The 23,218-nt window shown below is 39.1% G+C and overlaps 1 protein-coding gene across 1 annotated transcript in view; it reads left to right on the forward strand.

The window, feature by feature from the left end:
• Positions 1-23,218, forward strand: part of Alk (Anaplastic lymphoma kinase) — a 714,232-nt gene that overhangs the window by 179,645 nt on the left and 511,369 nt on the right. The window contains exon 3 of the mRNA XM_083111550.1: positions 21,532-21,681. Within this exon, the coding sequence (XP_082967676.1) occupies positions 21,532-21,681 (150 nt within the window). The remainder of the gene's footprint in view (positions 1-21,531; positions 21,682-23,218) is intronic.

Raw genomic sequence — 23,218 nt, forward strand, 5'->3', positions numbered from 1 at the left:
GTTGCTTGCGTCACACTGGTTGAAATTAAATAACGCCCATTTCCCTTTTGATATATGCAGATTTATTTATATCATCTTATTTACATAACTTAAATCTTGGCCTTTATTCGCAAAATCCACATTTCATGTGCCCTGTCCCCCCTTCCCGAAGAGAGTGTACAGACTCGTGAAGCCAGAATAACCCTTCAGTACCAAAATAGGTGGCTGAAGGTGTGTGTACCCGGTTTCCTACATGAAATGTACTATTGAAATAATGTGAAAAGAGCAAGTGTGTGTATTAGAAGAAAGAAAGTTAAAAAATCGCCGTCGGTTCATATAGTGAAAGAAAAGAAAGCTCTCCCAGGAGCTCCCCTTAGAGAAGAAGATACCTCTTACATTGCAGTACTCCGCCAAACATCTGACAGCCACTGCTCCCTTCCCTTCCTCTTTATAGGCCCCGCTAATGACATAACCCCTTACTGGAAACTTTCCGCTGGTCCGCTGTCCAGCGACACACCTATCTACCCCAACGGCCAAGAATTCAAACGTACAGGAATACATGTATAGTATGCGCCAAAATATACAGTACTGAAATGAAAAGATGAACAAAAGTATAAGATATGTTACAATATAGTGACTGGTCTATATGCAACCCAAATAACAATCGTGCCTTTTGGGTTGCATAACTGTCAGGAAACCTAAGGTTAGGTTAGGTTAGGGCATGTGGAGTGGACGATTGTCATTTGGGTTGCATATAGACCAGTCACCTTTTTCAAACTCGGTCCACCTTCACGAATGCTTCCGTATGAGCGGAAATAATGCTCAACTATGAATACCTTTTCCTCCGTCGAGAGACCCGTTTCCAACAACAACTGCACAACACAACTTCCTTTTCACTATTGCGAACACGTGCAGCTAGAGCTATTCCCCGTCGACAACCTCAACCACGTGTTCGAGATGCGCGAGTTTCAGTACTGTATATTTTGGCGCATACCGTACATACACAAGAGTTGCACACTAACATTACCAAAACACATGAAACTAGAAACCGACCAACCCAATTAAATTAATTAATAAACATATAAAATAAAAAGGATGAAGTAATGATCGTATCATTACAACAGTGCATGGTTGGCGTGCAGGGAATTTAGTATATCGTTGAATACAGAACTTTGGATCAAATGGGTGTGGAAATGTATGCAGTCTAATTTTCCTTTTTCATTTATGAATTCCCTTGCTTCAAAACAGCATGCAAAAGTTCCATCAATGAAGTGCATCCAACTCTTATTACGTCATAAAGAAGAAGCAACGATGTACCCCGAGAAGTTGCATAGCAACGAAACTGATGTTAGTCTAGTCATGGATGAACTTTCTACTTTTTGAAGAGAAATATCCAAATTAAAGTTAATATTGTGTATTCCAGAAACGGAGCATTGTAACAAGAAAATCACATTTTCTTCTCAATCTCGTTGCTGTGGTAGACGTAACGTGTCGTGAGGATCAACGTTAGGTAAGAAGAAAAGGGGTAACAAAGATGCAACTGGTGAAGGTGAAGTACAATAAGCCGTGTGACGCGATCACTAACTGAAGAAATCAAGCGACAAACATTTAATTACATTTTGATTCGATACGACAGTATTTGCAATTTGAAGGGCAGTACTCTAAACTCACATAGCAATGGTTCAAAGCATACAACTTACAAAGTAACGATGTTGGATTTTGTATTTGTTTAAGTCGTTTTTTTCTGTCATTTTGGGAGATTCACGACGAATGGATGGGCAGAACAAAGAACACAATTAATTCTCGATCGAGGAGCCAGAACATTAGCTTGCAATAATAGTATCTTCTACGGGACAGGGAAGATTGCATTAGAGTGCCTTGAGGTCACCATTAACACTGGAAATCGATCCATCATCTGCTATGCCAGCAACAACTGAATCTCGCACGGCAATGGAATAAATTCAATTCAATCCAATTCAAAATCTCAAAGGGCTGTTGCTCCTTGGAATTTGGTTATTTATGTATATCATTGAAGGTTAATGTTCATTTAAGTAATATTACATTACAGTAAATTAGAAATGCGCAAGCAAGTGTAAAAATTGACACTACTATAAAAATTGTTGAATGTTACCTTGGTAACCCTATAGGCTGATAACAAAGTCATTACTTTTCTGCAATATAAAGTTCAAATCCTTGTCGTCTGAGATTCGGGGGAAAAAAGATACCTTTGCGGGTGTTGCATTGGGAGGGGATGGGGCACGAAAGCACCTTTCTTAGAAAGATCGGATTCTCTTGATTAAAACGCCTGTCCAACTCACCACAGATGAAAGGGTACAAAGCAAGCAGTGGTAGACATGAAAATAATATTTCCGATTAAAATCTACACAAAGCAAACGGATCATAGAAAAAGAGAGATGAGGAAGGAGAAAGATCAAAATGACTAAAAGCGAATAGCAACTTCTGATAGAAGTACGGAGTCACAAATTTTCTCTCTTTCCATTCTTTGTGTCTTTAATAAGAGCTCAGTTAGTTTTAATGCCAGGAATCCTTTTATTTTCATGGTTAGTGAACTGATCAGGATCAAGCGAGCAGGATATTTCAAAATGTTCCACAGGCTGAACGAAATTCTCAAAGTGTTCGATGAGCTGTAAAACACGCACAGAGCGTTTTGACCCGTGGATTGCATTTTTAAAGAAAGTTTAAACTTCGCCACGTTCCAGCTTTCCCAGTAAAGATTGTAAAGTCAAAAACCATTCATGCTAAATTTTCAATCATTTATTTTCTGATCTTCTTCTACTGTTCTTCTAATCAGGGTTAATCGAGTGTTAAAACAAAGTTTAGTTCATTTCCCAGAATAGTGGATGTTAGTTTACAAGACAATGAATTGTGGTATGGAATTGTTTTTTTTTTTGTTATTTCTATACTTGGCATTTTATATCTTGCATTGGGTGTGTATATATATATATATACACACCCAATATATATATATTGTGTGTGTGCGTGCGTGCGTGTGTGTGTGTGTGTGTGTGTGTGTGTGTGTATCTTACTTTAACTTGAAGATTGCTTTCTCACCATGCTCTACTTAAATTGCGGTCTCTTTTTTATTTTTTACTTTGAATTTCTTCCACTTTTGTCTAATCACGCCAATATAAATGAATAATTCCGATCTCCAACTCGGAGTGGTCAGCGTAACACGCCACGACAACAGAGGTCCCGGGTTCGAATCTTAGGTACGGTGTCTCATAACCTAGGCCAAGTTTTCTTCTTTATATCGTTTGGTTAGTTCGAACGTCCGTGAGATTAGAATGACATATGAAGAGTTTAACCAAGAATAGAAGTAGTAACAAGTATTGTTGTGATTTCCTTATTGTACATCAATATTAACACTCGCCGGCCCGTCCCGGGTTCGAATCCTGGCCTGGTCATGGATGTTTGTTAGTGTTAATTCATCAATTTAATCATAAAATCACTCATCCCCATCTTCGAAATTAGCCAAAAGTAGCACAAAGCGAAGTAAAATAAAGCAAATCAATCAATATTAACACCCTTTACATATCGTCTTCTCATCACATACGTCATATTCTGAACCTGGGCAATTCATTTGAATTTTGTGTAGCTATAGGTTGCGAACACTGAAGGGACCGTATATTGACACTACACTCTGTCTCAGGAATTTCTGGACCTAGCGAACGAAAACATGCCTCTGCGCAAGTAGTGACTCGAGAGCCAATGAACGCGCGAGAGGCGGACTGATTGCTTGGAGGGGAATATGCGCCTGCAGCTACAAGCCATTTTCAGCACTGCTTTGCTGCGCTCTCTTGCTTTCTCCCCTTCTCTGCCGTTATGCGCGGCTTTGCTCCACAGATTTCCAAGACAGAATGTAGATTAGTTGGCTCTGTAGGTTGTCCGATTCAAGTACAACATATGTTTGTATCTTTTCGTCACTCTTCTGCGACTTTCGGTTAATGGCGACGATCAAATACTGCGTATAGGACCAGTTAAAAATTACCTGGAGTTAACTTAAATAAAGAAAATAATGAGAGTGTTGTACACTCACCTGCAATAAAAATGAGAAACCTAGGTCTTCAAATACTAGCTTCACCGTATTCCGTTATGTGTGTTCCCTAACACTACGTCAACGTCAATAGCAAGTTTTCAGTACAGGTTCGGTCATCGCCCTAGAGCTAGGCAACACACATAGCACATTGCAACGAAGCCAGTGTTTCAGGATTTAGGTTTCTCATTTTTTATTGATGGTGACTGTACTTGTCCTGCGTAAGTCAAAGAATGCTGGTTCTTATTTTTACATTCAATTAACTTTAAGTCTCTCCATAACCTCAAATAATCAAATGACTTGAGATACTGTAGTCATCATTAGATCAGTAATTCACAAAGTGTGCGCCGCGGCACCGTTGGTGGCTTACAGGGGAGCCGAGAAATGTTCTAATATTTTCACTGAAATGACACTTATTCCAATGTATGTGCTTTTTAGTACTTTTTTATGGGTAAAATGTTTCTGAATTTGAAATATGTGTTTATTTTTTAACTTAAGGCAATCAACCTAACAACACTAACTGAGCGTTGCAAGTGTTAGGTAGGCCTACATTCTGACTTGGGCGCCACGGACGAATCTTGAAAGAGTAAGGGCGCCGTGAAACAAAAAAGCATTAGATTATAACTCAGAGCCTCTACTTCGCTCTGCATACAGCGTGGAACTTCGAACCTATATTTAATAAAGAATTCGTGGGTGCGTTTTAGATGGTGGCTACTTGGGCTACAGCTCCCTCCGAAATTTTTGAGAAAATCAAAATTTTCAAATGGAAGGAGTAAAGAAATCGGTAAAAACAGAAGTGGCAAATGCAACCGACACCCCTCTTTGAAATTAACCAGGGTTATTAAAGGTCCAGGAATTTTAAATAACTTCAATTCCGGTCCAGGAGGGAAAATCAGCAAGCGTAAATGGGTTCTGGGCCGTAAAGAACCTTCGTATTATTATTCGGTCCAGGGACCTTTTTCCGGACCAATTTAAATACGGTCCAGGGACTTTTTTTCCGGATGAATTTAAATACGGTCCGGGAACATTTTTTCCGAACCAATATAAATTCGGTCCAGGAACTTCTTTTCCAGAATGAATTCCAATTCGGTCCAGGAACCTTCTTTCCGGAAGAATTTCAATTCGGTCCAGGAACCTTTTTTTCCAGGAACAATTACAATACGGTCCAGAAACTTTTTTTCAATATAATAATACGCAACTTGGACCGAATTTAAATTGTGCGAGAAAAAAGGTTCCGGTTCTGCAGCGGAACCCAATAGAACCCATTAGAATCTGTGGGTTCCTGGACCTAAAATGAACCCCGATTACCAATTTTTCCTTGAACTGATTTTAATACGAAGGTAAAAAATGGCAATTACGAAATATTTTATTGTGTACACATCCCCCAGAATGCAGCCTTTACAGCTCCCTCCAAAAATAATTCTGCGCGGGCCAGTGGTCCCCGGAACAATGTATCGGACAGGAATTCTTAATATGCAAACGGTGTGGGCGGAAGAATCCGCCGTTTGGATGAAATTGAATTAGTTGCGAAACGTCCGCACAGGAAATACCTACCCCTCAATAATAAACTTTTGGTATTAGCTCCTCACCACACGAAGCGACTGAATTTATTTCCCGCCTGTAATAAACTGATATTCGTCGATGGGCTTGTAACAACGAATTCAAATTCGTTCCACAAAGGATGGAATTTTCTCTTTTTGACGATATTAAAGCAGGCTTTGATGTGAATTTGGATTGTTGCGATGTTCATTAATCGAAAGGTTATGCTCTACTTTAAAAATAAGTGCATATGAATAACTCTTTTTACATGGCATCGCCTTGGTACATTTTTATATCGATTTACTTCTTCAGACGTCATGGAATAAGATCAACATTCTACACTAAACCACATATGCCAACTGCAGCGGGCTCCCCGATGGCGCAGTGGTAGCGTCGTCGCCTTGCAATCAACGGGTCCCGATACCCGGTGGAGGCACATTGTGGTTCGGATTCCACTTTAAAAACTGTAGGTCCAGTCCCGATTAGTCTTTCTGTGCATAAAGTGGACTTGAAACAACAATTCAATTCAATGCCAACTGCAACGTTGAAAGAAATTCCTCTACAGTTCTCATAGTAATCCTCATTATGTAATACCATAGATTATTTCTACATTTTTCATTACACGAATGACAAATTTAACACACAAAAGATGAAGTTACCCCTTGCACATTGTAACATGCCGGTAAAGGTATATGGGGCAATGTGCAATTAATTGAGACATATTTTCACGACTATTTGTGGAGGTGATGTGATTGGCATCACGCTCCGGCCGACTTTATCCACCCCACCTGAAATTAACCACAGTGTGATTCGAACCCTGGTCTCCCGTCTCGCAGGCAAACGCCCTACCGAGTGAACCACCGTAACTATATATGTGTATATATATATAATATGAAGATCAAATACTGATTGTGAACATTCTTAATTTCTTGTTATTTTTCACATGATGAAAATATAAATACGATCAGGAAAGTGAGGAATGTTGGTGATAATGCATTTTCGGTGCAGTCAGTATACCCATAAATATTACATGTAAAATGCATATATGGGATAAAACTGCATTTAATTATTACTTTTTTCCGTTGTATGGGGGAAGGGACATTACACTTTATGGCATCGTGGTTGTTTCAAAATAAGAGCCAAGGATGGGATGTTAGATGAGACATTACTATATCACACAAATATTAGCCCCCTCCTCTCTCTCTCTCTCTCTGTTTCTTTCCTGTCTCTCTCCCTCTTTTCGTCAAAAGTTTATAAATGATTCTAACTTTCACCCATCTCTGTTATATATATGGAGATTGCCTCATTTTTGCTTTTGTTGACTCAGTTCGCTTACAGAGTTTCTGAGTTCAAGTCCCGTCCTGGGTGTTTTGTCATTCGTCTCCCGTCATGTTCATCGTCTTCGTCGCGATTACATGTATGAGACAGAAAGCGACGCAACATCAACGTAGATATATTAGATCGTAACTTAATTTTTGGAACGGATTTCTTGTTTGTTTGAAGTTTATGATAAGTCCACTTTATGCACATTTAGGCTAATCGGGAATGGACCTACATTCTAAAGCGGGATCCGAACCACTATGTGCTTACACCTGGCATCGAACTCGGAATTCCTTGATAACAAGGTAAGACGTTACCACTACGCCATCGGGAAGGCTTCGAAGTGGACTTGCAATTGTAACGAAATGTTTACTTTCCCGCCTCCGTTAGTTAGCCTATCACGCTACGAAGTCTTAGGTTCGAATCCTGGGTAACGCGTGTGCTCATTGTGCTCTTTCACCAATTCATCTTCTACGTAGCGAATAATCTTGAGGCGCAGAAAAGCATAATACAAGCAAAACATAAATAGAGATGAGAAATGAAATGAAACATTTAAACCAAGGATAATAGCATGACTTAATTTACCTGTTAGCCCTAAGACGGACGAGGTTATAGAGACGATATCCAAAGTCGAATTCCGACCAGTGATGTGCGTCTACGCGTAAACAACCATAGTCTACATTCTACACGTAGACTATTTTATACACGTAGATTACGTAATCTATGTAAACAACATGGCGAAAAATAATAAAATAGCAAAGGGTGCCGTGGAATTAAAAGAAAATTATACTGCGTATCAGTTGCTGATGTGTGAGGAGAACTTTTCATACTCTTTCTTCCAAATTAGAACAATTTCTCACCTAGGAAAAATCTAATATATGAAATATTCTAGTGTTTTATGGGAAAAAGACCACTATTGGCTCACAACTGCCATCTGTTGTCTGTTTTGCATATTATTTATCTTCTTCCATAGTTGATGATTGAAGAGAAGAGAAATTTTGTTGTAAATAGGATTCTATTCATTTCGTTAGAAACCAATATAGTTGAAAATGTCACTTTCCTTTCATGAAACCCTTGAAAATGCACTTTAGATTGTCTACGTAGTTTATGTAAACTACAACCCAATGTAATCTACGCGTAGATTACGTGTAGACAACGCATGTAGACGTAAACTTATAGTCTACGGCACATCACTGATTCCGACCCACCCAGCAGCCTGGACACTCAAAGCTTTACGTCTGTTTTCTTTCATCCGTAAGCGAAAATGCTTGAGGATGAAATAAGAACGCTTCGTATTGGACACGTGGTGTTGACAATATATGTCACAGCCGCTTGGAACTGTATGGAAGCACGTGCGTACATGTGAGAGTTGTAGCATCTACGCGCGGACCATCTGCTCGACTGCAGCGGTTACCTCATTGGGTGGGATTTACTTGTCAGAGTGCCAGAAGAGCATCTTCGTTACAGGCTGACTGATTTAGCGTTCCCCCGGCACACACGACACTCGGCAGCAACAACGTGGGCCCTCAGCTCGTACTAAGAGCGTGTTGTACTCGTGCCGACAGATTGCATACAAGTGCCACAAAAACATTCCCAGCGATCCCGAGTGGTGCATCTTTTAAAGAGGATACTGTTCATCAGCCAGCCGCAATAGCACTGGCTGTGTAGGAGAATCTGTCCGTCATTAGAACCAACCGCATTTTCCCACCTTCTCCCGTTCAAGATCAAAATTCCAATCTGAAACGGTTCGCAGAATACGGAACCTCGTTTCTCCACTCAAATGTGTTTGCTTTTTGGCATTCAGCGTTATTTTTATCACACTTGTTATGATGATGATGAATGGTGATTAGATGGGATTAGAGGTATGAATTTACAATACCGGAGGCATCTCCAATTGTTTTCAAATTCGGTATACTTACTAATTTTGGCCTCGTAATCACGAATCTGCAGTTACAATTTACCGGTCACGTCTAGAAATTGCAAAATAATCTTGTCAATTACCGCTATGATTCTCCACACACTAACATGGAAACCATGTTTTCTGATATGAAGACGTCTTCCTTTCCGCACAACGGTCTTGCTACCTTGTGTTGTGTCATAACACAACGTTGCTCAAGTGTTGTGCAATAAGTGAGACCCGTTGCAAGGAGCGTTGATTTGCATGTAAGGAAATGGCGCCTTGCGTAAAGGTGGAAAACATGTTTGCCCCACGAACCATTCACGGTAAGGTTAGGTTAGGTTAGGCAAGCATAGTTAAAATTAACGGTCATCATAAACATAGTTTTGAAACGCTAATCATTGCAAAAATATGTTGTTTCCTTCATAAATCAAGGGCGTTTACTCAGTTTTCGACTTAATTTGCAATTTCTAGACGTGACCGCCAAATTTTAACTCCAGATTCGTGATTACGAGGCCAAAATTAGTGAGTATACCGAATTTGAAAACAATAGGAGATGCCTCCGGTATTGTAAATTCGCTCTGGATTAGAACCTAAAACCTTTTGTGCTGAGACGTAGGCTGAATACACCCATCTGATTGTCTTAATTTCCTAAGAATAGTGGGTGAAGAAAATAGTTGGGTCTCCCTTATCGCACAACACTTCAGCAACCTTGGGTTCTGTAATCAGACTAAGAATGCCTATGTTGTTAAGTTAGCTCCGTTAGGTTTGGTTCTATTAGCATAAATACACTGAAAATTTATTATTCATGATAAGAGAACTAAACCTCACTAGGCTAACCTAACAACTTAAGCATTTAGCCTAACAATAGCTTTCCCTGGTGAAATCAGAACGCAAGGTTGCTCAAGTGTTGTGCGATAAGGGAGACCCAAAATAGTTTGTATGGTATTAAGGTAAATTAGGAAATACCGGTTGTCCACAAATGAACTGTGCAACTTTGGAGTGTAACAGAAATAAAACTACATGAAATAATCAAGAAATTATATTTCTACAATACATACCGACCGTTGAAACGATATATAGCATGGTCAGCAGACCTTCACATGCGCTCTGTTGCCTATACTCTCGTGTCGTCTGCTCATCAGCCCAACAAACAGGCCGAGGTAGCAAGAGGCAGAGGTCACTCACCCTTCCAGAAGGGTGCAGCGAGCTAGATGTGGCAAACGGGCTCGCTCATTCGAGGACCTGATTGGTTCTCGCAGACACACCCCCGTATTGTCGTCTGCTGCAAGCCCGCGAAGCGATCTTTTTAAGGCCTCATGGAGTATATCGCAATGTTGACAGTTTACAAAGAAACTTCCACAGTAACCATCTATTTTCTCATGACAAACTGTTTCCTAATATTGCCATTTTATTTTAATTACACTACGAAGCTGTATTTTACTTGTAGACACCCTGTACTTAGTATGCGCACAAGTGATAGAAGGCATATCACAACTCAATATATTTTCTTTCAAAAGTTATTGCACAATCCAGTAATAAGGCCTAGAAACCTGCGCTGGCCTCCACGGTGTAGTGGTTACGATAACGGTCTTCACACCCAGGGTTCGAATTCCGGTCTCGGTATTAGCAGTGCTTTCAGTTCCTCGGTTGATTCATCGTTACTCTTCAGCATCGTGATTTACTTAAACATGTACTAATAAAATGTCTAGGCTAGTACATTTAGTTCCAATAGGTTGTTTGAAAATGATTCGTATTTAGCTTGGACCGATGGTGGTTAGAATTTCATGCAAAAACCAAGTACGTACATATATTATTAACCAGTCTACATAAAGCTGATGAAGATAGGCTAATTTGATGTAAAATCTGTCACGCTGTTTACCAAATGGGACTGTGGTGTTTATGTGTAATACGAAATTCCCATCAATATAATCTTAACCCTATATAATAACCAGAGCTAGGAATTTTAGGTGCAAAAATTTGCCAATAAAGGTGCAAAAAAGGTGCCAATTTTTGTACAAAAAAGGTGCTAAAATAGGTGCTAATTTTCAGATGTAAAATTTATTGTGAGCAGTGCATACATATGATTCAACTTGTCTGGATAAACACATAGAGTATTCTCTGGTTTTAATATAACTAAGCAAAGAAAATTCTCTGATACATTAGAAAGCGACATAAAGGAAAACATGCTTCTTCTTACTTGCTTAGAATTAGTCATCTAGAAAACTGTTAAAATAGATTACATTTAAAATTTCTATGTTCTTCTGAGTGAGGCTACATCTGCGGTCACTAAGCAGATACTTGTAAGTTGAAAAAGAACGTTCAACGTCAACAGACACAAGTCGTGCGTATTTTGTTTTCAACCGGTAATCCACATCCTTGTTGGTTGAGACTTCTTGAACATCAGGGTTTTTGCTAAACTTTGTTCTAACTTCTCTTTCCCGACCCCTTGCAGTTCTCGTTGCACATCCATCAAAACAGCCCACTTTGCTTCCTTTTCAGGACACTGCTCCTCCAGTTTTGTGATTGCAGTAGTAAGGAAAGAGAAGCCATGTACAATATAGAGTTCATCTTGCAATTCCTGTTTAAGTGCAAGTTTTTTAGGCTTTTTCTACAGCTGAGGAATCACGAGGCAAAGCATCTAAAAATTTCGATATTGTATGGAAATGATTGCAAATAAACACTGCAGCTTTTAACCAGTGAGGATGGGAGATGGTGGTAGTGGAAGTTTCGTAATTTCTACTTACTTCTGTATTCTAGAACGAGCCTTTTTCAGTATTTTCTTAATGCTAGAAACAAATTCGTTCACATATGTATATTCATCTATAAGAGCTTCACAAACTCGATGCAAAGCATGAACAATGCAGGTCACATGTTTTAAGTTAGGATACATATTCTTCAGATCAGAAAATGCAGCTAACATGTAAGATGCTTGGTCTGTAAGAACTAACCACACTCTATCATATTTTATGCCCTCCGGCCATAATATATAACATACATCATTGAAACTTTTCATTACACTTGCATTATCTGTTTTGCCAAGAAAATAAGTTTTTGAAAGCATGGGTCTCACTTGATGTCCATTGAGAGGTGCTACTAAAATGTTCAAAACGTACCTGTTTTGCCTATCTGTGGTTTCATCTAGTATGAAATAGACTGGATGGTCAGCTACTACTTGCCTGATCTGCAAGATTTTAGCTTCATAAAGAGGTTGAAGGTAAGATTTCCTTAAGGTGCTCTCATCTGGAACTGACTTCTCAGTATATTTTGGCAAATATTATTTCATGACAGGATTGTTAAATTTCGAAAGAGGTATACCACACGCTATAAATGTCCTTGCTGTCTCACTCAAAGATGCAAGCGCCTCACCAATGAATTGCTGTCGCTTCCCACCTTTACCATCTCGTAGTTCTTTATTCCTGACGTGCTTCCCACTTTGTAGATGCTGCACAACCCGAGTGCGTTGGTGCTTGTCATCAACAGCAATAGAAATATCACACACATCACACCTCAGAACAGATCCATCACTCTGAATGCCGTCACCGCTAAACTGTTTAACAATGTCCTGCAGTTTCCCAACATTTACTTTATGTTTTGGCATGGTGAAGAAGCAAATCCGATGCATCGATCAGTCGATCACAGACTCCAGTTACCTTGCTCGCTGAGACGGGAGAAGGAAACAAAAACAAAACAGCTTTCCTACAACAATTCGTAAACAATACAGCATAGGACAAAAACAGCACAACTTCTAGCAATTGTAATGCGTCATTGTTGGCACTGTTTGAAGTCCACGCGCTTACTACATTAACTTCCAAGAACTGAAGAAAGCCGATTCATTGTTGTGCGGTAAACAAGAATCGCATGCCAAGAAGCCGTGCCTCGAATGTTGGTGGGGTTAAACAGTGCGCGAGTTGTATTAAAAAAAATGATAAAGATTCAAAAAGGGCGACAAGGTGCAAAAGGTTCTGAGATTGTGAAAAAGGTGGAAAAGGTTCTGAGATTGTGGAAAAGGTGCAACCGAAACACCATGAGTAGAGTTCAATACATGCTTATTTTGGGGATGAGTCACTTTTTTACCCATTTTCACACAAAAAAATTTAAGGTGCAGCACCTAGAATTCCTAGCTCTGATAATAACATAACCCGTGACGCAACAGCCCATTGAGGGCCCGGGCTTACCTACCGACTGCCGGTCTCACTCCCACCTGATCCTACTCATTCACTCGCCCGAGGTGGGAGATCATCCAACCAGTTATGGGGTGACATGTGGTCAGCACGACGAACCCGCAGTCGTTGTTGTAGGTTTTCATGACCGGGTTACGCTACTCATTCGTAGCTCCCTAATTTCCTCACGATAGTGGGTGGCCACCGGTCCCATACACAGGCCGAAATCTCAGGAGAAAAGTTGTTATGCTTCCCTAAGGAGCCCAAAGCATGACGCCTTAGACTGCACGGCCACGGTGCGAGACATTATAATAATATACTTACTTACTTACTTCTTCTTCTTCTTCCCCTTCGTGCTGTTAGGCGTCGGGGTCCTTCAACCATCTGCTAAAACTCTTCATATCTTGTGCCATTCTCTTAACTTCCATTAGTGCCTTTCCTCTTTTAGTAACCATCTCTGACAGGTATTGCTCCCATTCTATACGAGGTCTTCCTCTTCCTCTTCCTCTCCTTCGTTCTGGTCTTGCTTCCATTACTTGTTTTGGTTTTCTTTCTTCTCCCATTCTCATGACATGTCCATACCATCCCAGTGTTCTTCTCTCTATTATCTCTTCAATTGATTCTACTTGTAGCTGTTCCCTGATTTTAGTGTGACATGGTTTTTCCTACGACTCTTTACAGCAACAGAGATGAAATACCTCAGAAGAGTCATTATAATAATACCGTGCGTCCATTTCGATCTGCAGCCGAGAGATCGGGAGAAGCGTGGCGGGCGGCGCTGGCGGAGATGCCGACATTTGCTGCCTGTAATGCTCGCTTATTTTTACGGACATATCCAGACATTTATATAAATATTGCAAAACGAGCACTAACCTGGGTTATAATTCATCATCTGTAATTCATCCAAGTTCTGCAATTATATACACAAAAAAATACGCTTTAGAAGTGACGATAAGAGTCACAGATAATAAAACATTTTAATCATAGTTTTGACCAGCAACGTCCTGCTTAAGTTTATATCCTTGAAAGAGTTTCGTGTCGATGGGGATCGTTTGGAGGTTTCGAACGTGCAACACTGTATCAAGATTACGCTGCCGACGAAACCATTAAAAGTCAATGGTTTTCGTGAGCTTCCTCGATGAACTCGATGAAATTGGGGCAGCGTTAGAAAGTTATCCAAACAAACCTCTACGCCGTGTTTCACAGGAGATGGGAGTGTCAAAATCATCAGCACATACAGCCACTAAGCTACTAAAATTAAAACCATACTCTTATAACACAGGTTAGTGCTCGTTTTGCAATATTTATATAAATGTCTGCATATGTCCATAAAAATAAGCGGGCATTTCAGGCCGCAAATGTCGGCATCTCCGCCAGCGCCGCCCGCCACGCTTCTCCCGATCTCTCGGCTGCAGATCGAAATGGACGCACGGTATATGTGTATAGAATATGTAAACGCCATCTACTTGAAAGCTATATACACCCCCACCCCATATATATATATATATATATATATATATATATATATATATATATATATATATATATATATATATCGATTTCGCATGTCTGCTTTATGTTGTTGCAATTGCTGTTAGTTTTGCAACTCTATTGCACAGACAAATACACATACATGCATATAATATACTATATATGTTGCAGAGCTAGAACCTGACTGAGTTTCCAACATAGAGGAGGACGTAGAGAATTTCCAAACTTCGATACCAACACGAAGGAAAACAGGATTTTTTTAGCGCAGATATATTAATACTAGGAAATTTGCTGTATGAGATTCCAACATAGCGATTTTTTATTTCGTCGAAAATGCAGTTCTCGGAATATCAATGTCACGTGCAACAATATGTATATTACTGTATACGGCTCGCGAATATTAGATATATGCTTTCCAGGTGCAGTATAATAGATGAGTTATTGATCGGTATCTCACATTAAGCCTCCCGAGATTGGACTGCTTCCCACACTCCGAGATTAGCGTTCACTTCTGCGTTGGTTTATTTTCTCACATGATTGCAATATAGATAATTTGCATCTAGTAAACCTACTGAAAGCACATCGATGGATCGATGTGTAAATCGATTGATGGATGTAAATTGAAGACCCTGTAGAAAGAATGATACAGTTCCAAATTTACTAGTTCTGAGGGGAAAAAAAACTAAAAACCCAATATTACGAAACAAAAATTACTCTTCTGTTTGTGTAAACAAAATTTGAGATGTACCTATTTTATTTTTGAACGAAAGTTTCTAAACATGCACACATTAGGTACCGAATCATGCATTAAAACTAATTTTCAGGTGTGGGAGTCTGTAGTTTTCATAAAACATATTTAGTCATTTTAATCAAAATATGAACTTACAACCATGAAAAGTGGCAATTTTTAGTAAGCAAGCTGAGCTAAATAAAATGCATTAGGCTTAGATGAGATTAATTGTAACGCAAAATTCGAATACAAAATGTGTCCATTTTCTGTTACCGAAACAATAGTTTACCAAACTAGGCTTACATGGCTTTAATTTTAATGCAAAATGTGCTTTATTTTTGGTACCAAAACAATGAATTACGTGAATATACTTCTGTTATCCCTAGACACAGATATGTAGTGACTGCAACTTAGTTCAATATCGCATGAAGTAGCGGGAGTATATTTAAAATAGTCAGTAGATTTCACTGCGAATGTAAGACCTTGAATTCCCTATTGTTGATAAAAATGTTAGAAAAACAGACTCATTTTCTATTGTCAAGATTTAAAATCAACGGGGAGTATAAAACGAACAAAATACAGATGAATGTAATGAAAATCTTTCATATTTTACACAAGAAGGGGAAATGTGTAGATGATATGTTGTTATATTACATATAACAATAACTAAAATATGTAAAATATATGGTAAAAGCTAATATATGAGTTAATGTAACGAGATGTTTTCGAATTTGCATACCACGATTCGTAAAGATAATAGTACAAAATAACATTGGTTTTAACATCATGTGATGATATGTATTTACATATAAATATGTTTCGCGCTCTTGAAATGTGCAGACACAATATTTCAGTTGAAAATACACACGGAGCGTTCCATTGGATTGGTGCATAGTATAGGGGTAGGGAGCTGTTCCATTATTGTACTGTACTAAAACGAGAGGCTTCAGTTACTTATATCCTTATCATTTTGGAGTGGTTGGTGAGATCAGCGAATTTCTTCTCGCAGTATGGTTTCCAATGATATACAATAATATACAACTTAATAATGGGCAATTCTATAGTTACGGCCGTACCATACCGTGTGAAAGCTTTGATTTTACTCTATGAAGTTAGTATTGGTACGTATTTTACTGAGTTATATTTTGGAGACTTACGCTGTCATTATTCTTTATCAATTAATAAAAATTTCACTGTTACGGATTAACACAGAATACATAAGAGAAAGCTCCTAATTTAAATAACTGTCATATTTCTATTAGATGAATAGGCAAAAGAAAACTTCTTATAGGCAAATAATGACAGAGAATCAAATAAAAATAAGTAGCTTTTCTTATCTCCTAATTACAGTGCAATTAAAATGTTACAAATGTAACATTTTTACGTAATGCGTGATTCTTTCTCTGTTGGCACGAAGAAAAGTTTATATCAGTACATCAGTTCCATATAAATATTATATAATCAGGTATAAGTCATTAAGTCAGTCATATACAAGATAATAGACTTAATTAAATCATAAATCAGTGAATATGACAGTTTGGTTTCATTTTTCATGGAGCTGCCCTAATGTTTATATTACGAGAAGTCTACGAACTTCATGCCAAGGGAATTGGAAATAAAAAAGTGATGTGTTGATTTCGAGTGTCTACAGCATACAAGTCCATAAAGTCTACCTTGGCAGATTACATAAATAATTACATAATCAATTATACTGTTATTGTTTAATGCTAAAATGATATTACGTAAGTATGGAATGGGTTTCTATATTTTAAACATAATTAGAGGTACGTTTTTCAGTTATCTTACAAATAGAAAGGCTGTTTGAAACAACAATGTTAAACTGAACATCAGATTGACTTGCACAATGAAAATGCAATTCTTGTGATTTCTAATTATTTTTTAATGTACTACTTTGTACTGAAGCAAACAAGTGCTACTCTTTAGTGAATAAATTACTTTCCGATTTCATAGATTAGAGTATCTTAAGGATTCTTATTGAATTTTTCTCAGTTATTTAATAGTATCCTTAATTTACTCTTTCTCTCTTATTTTAATTTTCAGTCAGAATTTTAGATAAGGGAATATTTTCCCGTATACATACGTAGAAGGGTGCAAAATGGCCTTAACTGCCAACGGACCCAAAACTTTAAATTAATTAATTAATTCATTCATTTATTGTATATGTTTGTCCTATTTCGGCTTGTCTATTCCCACATCTTAATCATCATCGTCTGTTAATTCTCACACGAATGGCTGAACTAATAGTTTTGTTTAATTCCTTTACAGAACATCTTCTTAGATTTAGAGTTTGTTCGAGCAACGTATATGTTTTAAGAATGACAGATTTCACTCTAATTCATTATGATAGTTGTTGTGTGCATTCTTGGTTATTTTTTTATTGGATCTCACTTGATTCAAAATCCGCTTTGCTCAGAAAGATATAACTGATCAGACCCATGTGCTCAAATGGAGATTGAATTTTGCATCTCCTTACATCAGGCAAGAGACTTACTCCGTTATCTGCTGAGAAACTTGAATTTGAAGCTTCAATACTTTACTATAATTCCTATTTGCTTATGCATTTTCGTGTCTTCTTCTCAATTAAATCGTCACAAGCTCTCATGAATAACTATTTTCAATTATTATTTTATTCCCTTTTGAAGCATATTTACCTCTAGCTCATTTCGATTTGACAGTCTTTCGTTTCCACTTCATTTATCCGCACATCGATTGCCTGGTCACGTAATACGTATTTTCTGCAGCATCCTCTGGTACGGATGGAAATTTGATTGAATATCGCTTTTGGTTTCATCTCTGGTGTGAAATTACCCTTGCCCTGTGTATTCGCAACCATGCTGAAGTATCTGACATACCGAACGTCAGTATTCTGATGATAATCGCGACAATACCGAACAAAAACATTAATATTTTCCCCGCGTCATTATGATATAGTGCCACATGTCACAACTGTATGGATCACTCTTCACAATTCAGTTTGTGGCAGATAATGTTGTGAAATACGAGTACGCAATGCCTGTCACTGCAGCAATTATAATTTCGGAATATATATTTTAATAATTTATGTGTTTTCCCCTCCATAAAGAAAAGCACATGTTTAGTAGATTTTTGCACTTTAGTATCGCGTGTTATTACAAAAACTCAGACTTTGTGTATCTGAGCACTCGTTCTGGTGTTGTATTACACCATCTGTGTTGTAGTACGTATTGTGTTACACAAATTGTAGTGACTAATATATTGCCACCATTTTGGGCAAGGGGCGTGGTGCAATTATTTATTCCAACCTCTGGAATCGTTAGTTCCATGAAGGCTCCAAAAGAGAGACAAAAATTCGCAGGAATAAAGGCCAGGAGAATATTTTGCGAACGACATGATTTCAATGAGGTTTCGTGTTATTTTGCAGAAGAATGTTTCCAAGTTCTACCTGCTCTCGTTGCTGGTAGGCGTACTCCCAATCAGCTCTGCGTGCATATAATTGCAATTATTGAATGTAATTGAGAGCAAGAATGGACTTCTTATGATTGCTTTGTTACCTATTTCCTCAATTCACTCCCCCAATGTCGTCATGGTAACGCTGTCGTCTTATAATCAAGGGTCCTGTGTTCGATACCCAGTGGAAACACATTGCATATTGGTTCGGATCCCAGTTTAAACTGCAGATTCAGTCCCAATTAGCCTATTTGAGCATAAAATAGACGTACAAGCAACTTTGTCATTCTCATCACAGCGCTAGCCGGACCCTGTGGCCGAGTGGTTAGCACATCGCGCTGCGACGCCAAGGGTCCCGGGTTCAAATCCCGCTCGGGCTTGGTGGTTTGTGAATGTCCATTCATCAATTTCATCATTTCATCACTCATCCCCATCTTCGCAAATTAGCCAAGAGGCACAAAACGCGATGTAAAATAAACTAAATCAATCAAATCATCACAGCGCTAGAAAAGCCATTCACAATAACTAGAATGCAATACAAAGAGCGCATACTGAAAAATTAAGAAATACAACATTAAACATAAACCTGCGTGTGTATATTTATTATTTGTATTTGTTTACTTAACATCACTTCTCTACCTCTTATGTTATTTGCGACGATAAGGATGAAGAATGATTGCAAAATAGATGAAAAGTTAAGCACAATGTTCGTATTTGTGGGAATTTAATTGATTGTAATATGAACGTTCTGTTATGGTTGCTTGTTTCTACATTTTTTTTCTCACGTTTATACTCCATGTTGTTGTCGATGGGTGGTTGATATTAATGTACGATTAACTTTAACAAAAGGGTGAATTCAAGGCTTCTGATATCACACATGCCACGCATTGAAAACAGGTGTGGGGGGAGGATCTTAATTTACACACACAAACACGCATACATATATACGAATTATTAAATTAAATTATATGCAGTGGCCTAGTCGGTAGGGCATGTGACTGTCACGCGGAAGATCCGGGTTCGATTCCCGGGGTGGGTGATTTAAGGTCGTGGTGCTGATCACATCACCTCCAAAGTGACCAGAGATCTAGAATGTGTGGACTCTACCCCTGCACCCCGTAAATGTGCCTTCCTGGCACGGGGAATTTTACCTTACCTTATGCATATTTATTATGTTACTATGGTTTTATTACGTACAGGTTTGTGTTTTGTTTTTTATTAATATAAATCAATGAGAGTTCATACTTAAATGTGTCTTGCATTCTTGTTTTACTCTAAGTGCTCATAGATAGTCATTGGTGTAATTCTGTTAATGGTCTCTTAAAAGAGAGAGAAAGAGAGAGGGAAGCCATGCCCCACTCACAAGCACGAACAGAGACGAGCATAACCTTTATTCTAACTTATTGCGTATCCTTGTTGTTACAACAAAAATTGTCACCCTTGGAAAATTTTGATTTGGGGGGCGATTTTTTTTAGGATATGATTGTTAATGGATGAAATCGCATTGTTCTCCTCCAGAGTTTCGCACCTTGATGGTACGCCAATTTCTATGCCACCAAGGCTAGTTCAGTTTTATTACATTAAAAAAAAAACCTTCTACAGTCATTTAGAATTGACTGTTCAAAGACACTTTCACTCTGCGACGCTGTACTATCAATATTGTCATCCTTCTCTGTTCCCTTTCAGAATTTGAATATATTTTCCCCCATCAGTTCGACAAATACTCCTCCGTACGATGTAATTTGATAACACGGAAGGAAGAGAATCAGACATATGTAAAGGTAGTTTCCGCGGCATCTGTAATGACTGTTGGAAATAGAAAACAAACCCCTCGGCGTATTCTTGTCTCTCATTTCCAGATCGTTGATTTTTCTTCCCCGTTCTCATCTTCCTTTTTCTTCCCTTGTTACTTTTTTTTGACGTCACAACAACGCCATCTCTCGTTTTAGTGGGAACCGTGCCATCGCTGCGCGTCATCGTCGCGCCAAATCTGCAAAAGTAACGGGGAGTTGGATCTTTAGTTCCGCAGCCTCCCGCCAGGGTCCGCCTCTGCTGCTGCATCTTGGCAGCGCGTCAAGGCTGGGGAAGACAGTTGTACATTTGCGTGAGGGTTATATTCGCAGGTTTCATTGCGTGCACGAATTATCAGTTGGGGGAAAAAAATTAAGAGATCCGTGCGGTACAGCGTGATAGGGCACGGGTTGTGTTCGCCGAAGAAGATGATGTTCGATTTATCGTGGAGAGGGTGGAGGTAGCCTGCTCTAGCTGCACGACCTGGGAAAACCTGCAACTATCCGTTCGATCCGAGAGCTTCTGCTACAGCTGGGCCGGCACAACATCCGCGTGCGGACCGGCGTGTACGTGGAGTGCGTGTACGCGTGTGGTTCCAGCGCTCAAGGTGGTTCCTAGGAACGGTTGTCTAGGCATAGCAGTGCAGTGTCCGCCCCCCTTTCTGTTGTTACTCTGGTTCGATTCCACGTCTCTGTAGCCCCGCCTACCTTTTTCCGCGCCCCACGATGATGCTTCTGATCTCTTGAGATGCAGGGGTCTTCAGTATCTTCCGCGGTATGTGGATATCTAGGCCACGAACGTTTATTTTGACATTCGCATCTCGTATGTGACGGATCACTGTAACCCAACTTGCTCATCAATAGCGCACAAAAACAATAACTAGTTGAAAAACACAACAATTACAAATCCATTTGGCGCTTGCTTTTGTACTTTTGTAAACGTGCGGATTTTTGTTTTCGTGAGTGTGCGTGCGTGCGTGTGTGTGTATGCAGATAAGTTAGCGCTAGTTTTATTTGGTGCAAGTACTTAGTTATCACAATGATGATGTTGCTGATTCTTATTATACTGTGTCGATGCTTCTGGGTGTTGAGTACAGCTGTGCTTTCCCCGTCTCCTTCAGGAATCAACTGCGATTTCGAGTCGAACTGCTCTTGGACATGGAACAGATCATTTACTATCCTGTCGGGAAAGGAAGCCAACACCACCTTCCACGAGAGATCCCCAGGGAATATCACGTGCCCATTCTTCGACGCCAACAACAACACAAATGGTAAGTAGGCAAACCTATTCTCTTTTCATTACCTTCATGTGAGTGCTTTTTGTTATTCAAATTATTATACGTGACCTGTGATTATACTTCTCTACAGTCTACAGTACTTACAGAAACAGAATTTTGGGTGATGATTGGGAAAATGACATCAACTGTTGTTGATTGCCCTTGCTTTCTTGCTGAAACCACCCGGAAATGTTGTATCACATGACCTACACATAAAAAAGGTAAAGGTACTCCCGTGAATGTGCACACACGCCATCAAGGCATATGGTGTGATGTGGAGGTATAGAGCCGTAGTTAGGATGATATGATCAGCATCACGCCCGACCGCCTTTTCTCCCAAGGTCCCCCCCCCCCCCCCACCAAGGTACGCATTTATGATGCTGGCTGAGCCTCAGAGCCGCGCAGACATGACTACACGTAAGAACCGTATTTTTCCCAATCGCGATTAAGACCGTTATCCAAAATTAATTTTAAGTGGATGAAATGACATACTAAACACACATTTCACTCATACAAAGTATGGATGGCATTTTACATGACTGCTAGTGATCATTGCCAATTCTACCACATTTTTTACATATTTCGTGAATAACTCCCCGAAAATCGCGAATTTTCTGCTATATGACTTTAATGTTTAATTCCATCACCTTCAGACAAAGTAGTATTCTATAAATGCAACACTTACAATTAGTATACATAATGGCATGTACTGTATATTGCAAGTTGTTATTTCATTACTATTTCATCCCCAAAGCCTTATCGAAGGTTAGGTGCAACCCGAAGAAATTTTGCATACGCCTCTGAATCACCACCAGCCCCTAAGCTACAAACCATAAATCACCTGGGTACATAAGAACAACAAATCATTGTTAATATCTGGCACTAATTACTGTGTGTGGCACTAATTACTGTGTGTTTGGAAAAAATTCATCCTTCACTTAGGATCGCGAATTATAAAAATGCCAAGCTGAATTGACCGAGGCCTCTAGGTCTCAGTTCTACTGCACACCTGATGGTTTCTACGAATAGGCAATGATCAACGCTGCTGGCTTGTAGTGAAAAGTGCCGACAGAGAGGTCATGTAGTTCCAGTCGAATATTTTAATAATAAAATTTTCCAGTCCTCTACTAAAAAAATATGATCTCTATCAAGTTTCCAAATACTTACAATTTTAGCATCCTTCCAAATCCAAGAGAACACAAATGTGATCTTACTTTGGCTTTGTAAAATTTGCATCCTTCATCTATTCTAGGTTAACTAAAGTCTGGTGTAATAAACACATTAACAACCTGGTACTTGAATAATGTTTCTGGCTCCAATCAAAAGCTCTATAGAAACTATTGTGTTTTGGGCTAATGGGGACTCGCACTACAGTTCAATGTAGGGTTCGAACCACTGTGCAGTGTCCTTATACCGAGGATCGAACTCGGGACCCTTTGATTACAATGTATATACTTTCTTATACAACATCTGGGATGCCCCACCTGAGCGAAGGGGATACAGTACCCTGTACGGAGACATTCATCCTCAT

Source organism: Lepisma saccharinum, chromosome 25 (genome assembly GCF_977018435.1).
Source record: "Lepisma saccharinum chromosome 25, izLepSacc3.1, whole genome shotgun sequence".
Classification (NCBI taxonomy): Eukaryota; Metazoa; Arthropoda; class Insecta; order Zygentoma; family Lepismatidae; genus Lepisma; species Lepisma saccharinum.